The sequence below is a fragment of the Sprattus sprattus genome, assembly GCF_963457725.1.
Source record: "Sprattus sprattus genome assembly, chromosome: 2".
Lineage (NCBI taxonomy): Eukaryota > Metazoa > Chordata > Actinopteri > Clupeiformes > Clupeidae > Sprattus > Sprattus sprattus.
In genome coordinates, this window is record NC_137921.1 from 62,335,224 (window position 1) to 62,341,670 (window position 6,447).

General features: G+C 39.4%; 1 protein-coding gene across 2 annotated transcripts; it reads right to left on the reverse strand.

Moving 5' to 3' along the window:
- Positions 1-2,495: 2,495 nt before the first annotated feature.
- On the reverse strand, positions 2,496-5,318 carry hlx1 (H2.0-like homeo box 1). Of its 2 annotated transcripts, XM_080832065.1 has the most exons (4): positions 4,774-5,318; positions 4,267-4,446; positions 3,875-4,059; positions 2,496-3,241 (listed from the first exon to the last, which is right to left on the reverse strand). In XM_080832065.1, exons 1-4 carry the CDS (start codon positions 5,204-5,206, stop codon positions 2,924-2,926), a joined length of 1,116 nt encoding a protein of 371 aa, XP_080688191.1. In that variant the 5' UTR covers positions 5,207-5,318; the 3' UTR covers positions 2,496-2,923. The 2 variants fall into 2 exon arrangements, with proteins under 2 accessions (XP_080688191.1, XP_080688192.1); XM_080832066.1 differs by lacking the exon at positions 4,267-4,446.
- Positions 5,319-6,447: the final 1,129 nt, after the last annotated feature.

A 6,447-nucleotide genomic window follows, 5' to 3' on the forward strand; every position in this document is an offset into this window, starting at 1 on the left:
GGCCCTTATGTTTTATCTGTTTGTGCTCAACAATTCATAATCAACTGATAAAATGGACCGATGCAGGAGCGCCATGGAAACCAGACAACACTTGAACTCCAGCGTTTCTGTTTTCTTCAACTGTCCGAATTAAGGACCTGAGCCGATCTCAGCACCATTTTATAAGCAGCAGGCTCCAAGCCAAACACTGAAGGTGAGAGAAATGTCTGACGTTTTGGTGTCAAAACTTCCTCTGTGTGGAAAACAAAAGACTGCGAGCAGGTAAGGGAGCAAGGGGGGAAATGTAAAAAGGCAAAGTGGAATTCAAGATGTGACTTTGAGCGGAAAAAACGATAGATCTCAAGAGGTTCTTCCTTCTTTCCGGAGAAGAAGAAGGACCCCATGGTAGAGAAAGCTTCTGGTGGTCCTTGGTGAAGTCATTGTCAAACAAAATGCTCCTCTATGGATGCTCAGAATAATTTACAATTTTACACAAACAAACAATTTTGGGCCTAAATCATCGGCCAAAAAGCTAAGTCTATAGCAGTTGGTCTTTGGCACTATGCCTTTAAAGTTCACATACTAATGAGTAATATGAGTTACACAGTCTCACATAGGCTGAGGAACAGTGGACATAAGTGCTCCTAAGTGAAACAAGAGAAAGCAAAAAAATATCTTGTGTTACTATAGTCTGCAAAAGGTGATTATATTGTAGAAGAGCCAAATACTCCACAATGGACTTCATTACTGGCAATCATCCATTCATTTGGACTTTATGGAAAATAGAAAAAGGCAGGGCATATTGATGTGATATGCTTCAGTCTACACTCCATTCACTCGAAAACAGTTAGTGATCATCTGACAGTGTGCATCATCGAGGGGACATTATGAGAGGCTCCAGATTTATGAGTGCCTTTTAAATTCTAATTATTCTCCCAGACTTTGATGAACATAGCAGACTTTTTAGTGTGTGTGCATGTGTATGTGGGTATATATGTGTCCATGTATGCATGTGTCTATTTATACGTGTGTGTGTGTGTGTGTGTGTGTGTGTGTGTGTGTGTGTGTGTGTGTGTGTGTGTGTGTGTGTGTGTGTGTGTGTGTGTGTGTGTGTACATGCGTGCATGTGGATAATTGTGCATATTCACTTGCATATTCATTGGTTGCAGATTCTGGTGTGTATAGCATCATTCTTCTTTTTTCCTCCTTTTATTATTATTGTTGTTGTTGTTGTTAATTGTATTAATAATATTATAATAATAATCATAAAATACTTACCATCTATATAATTATTGTTGTGACAATTATAATTATTATTATGTTTGATGTTGGCATTATTATACTGTTAACTTTTACACTTTTCGTTACTAAGAAGAAGTGATCCTTGTTATGATTTCTGTCCTCCAAAGCACAGCTGTTTTATGGGTGTTTATATTTCTCCAAAGTTTATTACATTATACATTTGATCAATAAACTGTTTTTAACAAAACAGACATTTAGCAACCAACTTTATTGCCTGTCCTCTGGATTGAGAAAGACGGCCGGGGTCCATAAATGGCCTGCGCTCTGATACTTAGATCTAAGGCTGGATTCAGAAAATATACTCATCCGTTTCTTTGCTGATCTCTGGAGCCAGCAAATGTATACAAACTATAAATCCGCCTTCTGCTCATTGTAAGCCGCCAGATTTTTCCTGACTAACATTCTTTAGAAGGTGAAAAGGATCAACAGAATTACATTAAAGTGCTTAAGAGGGAGTTTAGAAGCCAAAAGATGTCAAAATTGTCGTTTATCAACAACTTATGATTCCGAAAGGCAACAAAGGACCTCTGTGAAGAACCACGGCCTGAAGATGTATCACTTTCTCGTCCGTGTGAGACATGGTAGCACGTCCAGATTAGCCTTTCATTTAGTTAGAAATTTGAGCCTTTAACTTTTCTCTTAGTCCAAGTGAAGTCAGTTTGTTTACAAACAAGGATCGACGTCAAGATAAGTTAAATCCAGTTTGCATGCATAGTGCTTAAATACCTTCAAATGATAGATAATAATAATCTGAATAAAATCTTGAGACCCTGAGGCCTATTAACAGGTGCGTTTTTGAAACAGAAGGTATAAGAGACATCAATTGATTTAAGAAACCTGATGCGATGATGTGCAATTACATTTGCAAAATGTTTGGTTCGTCAGACACCTATCCAATCGAGTAATGGGAAGTTAATCCCGTAAAGATGAGTTTGATTTCTTTGTTGATATTCTGGTTGTGTTTAGTTAAAGGTCTGAAGTCCACTGAGATGTGAGTTATTCTTAAAACCACAACAAACATCGCTATGATGTATAATTAAACACTTGCATTCGACTTCTAACAATAAAATAGGATGAAATGTTAATATATAGCCGTGTATTATATATTATATAGCCTATAGACATTATCATATAGATTTGCATTACAGGGTCATTTCCTAAAAGCTCTTGAAACAACGAGTACAATGTCAAACAATAGAATAAAACAATACAAATTTGCATTGAAATATTTAATGACTTCGATTTCATCAATACAATTACATGTAAGAAACTTTCATTAATTTACATTATTTTCAGTGCAAATTATAGACAAAATATAATACAAATCAAATTAACAAATAGTAAAAGACAAAACATTTACATTGTGTAAATAGCCTATTTTCCGAGTTCAGTACGTGAGAAAGTGGTTCAGAGGGTAATTCACAAGAGCAATATCTTTTTCCTTTTAAAGGAAAAAAGTCAAAGACATCGTACTTCATAATCCTACTTATGGAGATTAAGGAGGGAAAATTCAACATTTGTTATTATTTAATACCTGTGGAGGCGCTACTTTAAGACGCATTTCACTTGCAATCTCGACTTTGAGACGACAGTGCTTGTATTAAATTAACAGTCTTGCATTAAAAATGGTTGTTCTTGGTGTTCATAATAAAATTTGCGATGACCCCGGTGTTTCTGTGAGCGTATTGCTTGGTGTCGTGTCTTCGCACATCCCGGACGGAGGCCCACTCATGATCACACTGGTCTTGTTGTGCTCTGTGATGTCGACGTCACTTTTGTCCTCCGGTCCTTCCTCAAACTCGGACTCGCTGTGTTCGCTTTCGCACTCGGATTCCTCCGGCTCCTTCTGATCACTCTCGGTCTGCGTCTTGTCTGGCTGCTCTTTCTCTTTGTCCTTTTGTGCCTGTGCCTCTTTTGAGTGTCTCCATTTCATTCTTCGGTTCTGAAACCAAACTTTGACCTGAGGAAACATGTCAGTGGGTTTAACCGTCTGTCTGTCTCAGCACATGCAGAGCATACAACACAGTTCAATAAATAGACTAGGCCTATGGTTGTGAAATTAAACTCTCCCTCCCTCTCTTCATCTTTCTCACTATGTGTGTGGATGTTATTGTGTTCACCCAAAATGAAAAAAAAATGCAAAGGAATATAAATATATGTTTTAATCGTCATGTCATACTGTAATGTCATACCTGAACATTTTAACATTAAATTAACATAAGTCTGAATTCATTTGCACGATATTCTGCCCAGTTTGAGAAGACCATTTGCTTCACAAAATGTTATGAAATAGGATTTCCCTATGACCCCAATTCCGTTTGCTATAATTTAGTATAATCGACTTTCATTTCCCTAGATCATGTCATTTCGCAATTTTTTTTTTTTGTAAAGTTAGCAGATCTGACTATTGCTGGGTGTGTGCTGCCACTTCCCCTATCGATAGTCCGGTGACATTTTTGTCTTAGGCTGATACATGAAGGCCTTTTGCAAAATTAACATACAGGACATGATGAAATTAATGGACCACTAATATGTTCTTAAGTAGTTCATGAACGTAGGTATGTGCGTGCCTTTTCTCAATATGATGACATACCTGAGCATCAGTGAGGCCTAGCATCGCGGCAAGCTGTTTTCGGTCGGGTTTGGTGACATACTTCTGTATTTCAAAACGTTTTTCAAGACCTTTTCGTTGTAGGTTCGAAAACACTGCTCTGGACCAAGATCGTTTTCTCTTGTACGTCTGTGGCATGGTGTCTTTCGTGAGAACAGCATATGGCCCTGTGTGAGTAAGGAAAAATGCATGGTCAAGAATAGTATTTACACCTTTTGAAACATCTATAGGCCCATGTTCATTTGCCACCATTCAATGCGTACAAATGCTTTAGTGAACTGTCAAATATGAATACGTGATGCTAGGGCGAGAATTTAGGCTGGGTGTCTATTTGGCCAAGAGCGAATTCGAGTGTGTGCGGAAGACTACACTACCTGGAAAGGTGTCCTGAAACTGATGTTGCCCTGATTGCCTCGCTGCGTTGCCTAATGAGCACATCCTGGACGACGCGTCGTTCATCCCCGGATCTAGGGATGCGAAGTACTGGCTCGCCGGAGGATGCACGGAGAGATGGACTGCTGACTGTCGGTTAGCGCTAACAATAGATGTGAGATCTGGCATAAAACGAGAGAAAGGTCAAATCAATTTCGTGTGTGGGTCAACCGGCCCTGAAATTATCATAAATCCGCACAGTATATACTGTAAGCCAATTATGAAGGTGAAATCTCAGTTGTGTCTCTATCCTGACCTTACTTTTTGCCACCTATGGCACTCTGCACATCAATATTCATTACATGAAATATTTCCAAATGTAAATTATTAACTTTTGGGGTGAGGGCAGAACTGCATTCCAAAAGCAAAGAAAACGGATATCATGTAAAGCTTGTCACTCAGGATGCCGCCAAATTAAGTCACAGATACAATTAAACAATGTACCTTACCTCGTAATGACGATGCTTCTTTCATTTTTGGATCAAAGTCTGTGGACAAAATTCGATCAATTCCGAACTTGAGATCCTTGCTTGATGGTGGCGGGACTTGCTGGCTAAGCGTCGTTCTGGAGACCGCGGTTAAGTGTATTCCATGTCTGTGATAAGGGGATGCAGGACTGCCTCTTGCACCGAAGACGGTCGACTCCGGCGATACCGGAGAGGGACGCATAGGGGATCCAGAGGAATGGATCTGAGTACGGGGTCCCATGTGAGCCATCAACGCTGACGATCCGGGAAGACTGTCCGCATCGCCGACATGTAAAATATCTGCTATGCAAAAGGACGGTTTTTTCATGGTATCCATTGCGAAACCACCGGAGCAGTAAGCTGACCAAAGGCTGAAATTGGACGCATAAAACGGATTGAGTCCGGCCGTGTACATCCTTGCAATTTAACACGCGTTTTTGGTTAGCCTATCTGAAACAGTGATATTTTAAAGCGTCCGCATGTAGCTGCAAGACAGTCACTGTACACAGCCCTTCTACATATGTTAGAGATTTCTCAAACTGCTGTGAAACTTCACTCCGATCCAAGCAGTTCTACGAGAAAGTTTGTACATGTGCACTGATTGGCTGCGCTATGGCCAATGAGCGCCGCGCGCAACTGCAAAGCAAGGATGCGCATGTATTGCATGCTAGACCATAAAAACAAAGTAACCTGTCCCCTTCAATGTGGACCGTATTGTAACGTTTATCAGCTTATTTTAGATATGTCTCTGTTCAAAAATAACATTAGGAACTGATGAGTATGTGCTCGGGTGCGTTCTGTGACAGTCTCTCTCTCTCTCTATCCATCTCTATCTCTTTCTGTCTATTTATTTGGCGGTGTGTTTAGAATAGAGAGGCTATGTGCACAGGTCGAATATTTATGGATTCGAAAACATCAGTGATCCTGACTTTCAGAACATGAAATCGCATATATTGCATATTTTTTGCCTTGAAATTAACTGTAGGCCATGGGTTTAATGGGGATATCATTGTATTAAGGTTCGATTAGTGTGACAGTCTAAATATCATTAACCTGGTGTGATTAATAGGCCTACAGTCAAGTGATTTGAACTTCTTTAAGGAGAACCTGGGCCGGGGTAGATCTTCGTTTCCCAAACTAGCCTACTAGCTAAGCAACTTTCAAAGTTGGAATCATTCAGTTGCGATGTAACTGTTTCCCAAAACCATAGTTCAAACCAAAGTCATGTAGAGCCTGTCTCTAGATGGCTATGGTTCGAACTATCGAAGTAATATAGGCTACGCTGGTGAATTCACACACCTCCAGCCAATAACGCGAGATGGTGCACCTCTGATCAGTCAGTTGATCATTTGTAGCCTATTATATAAATAATCGTGTGTTGTAGAGGAGGAATTTGGTATATGTTTACATAGATATTGTAACAGAGGATTAAAATGATAATTATGCAGTATAATATGCACACTAAAGAATATGCACACTAAAGAACTTACTTACTGAGCCACGATCAGAGGGCGTTTTTGTGTTTATTTGTAATTACAATTACAGACAACTGATCGACGTGAATAGTCTATAAAAGTTGTATGAATGCAGACAGCAAGTTTATGAATTAAGTTTATATGAATAAATTAATAAGCTAGATGACCCTAGAATTAAAAA

Excerpts from the sequence above, each read along its gene's own strand:
- hlx1 (XM_080832065.1), bottom strand. The coding sequence starts at position 5,206 with ATGTACACGGCCGGACTCAATCCGTTTTATGCGTCCAATTTCAGCCTT. Across the intron at positions 4,447-4,773 it reads AGAAGCATCGTCATTACGAG|ATCTCACATCTATTGTTAGC; the intron begins GTAAGGTACATT and ends GTTTTATGCCAG. Across the intron at positions 4,060-4,266 it reads GTTTCAGGACACCTTTCCAG|GGCCATATGCTGTTCTCACG; the intron begins GTAGTGTAGTCT and ends TTACTCACACAG.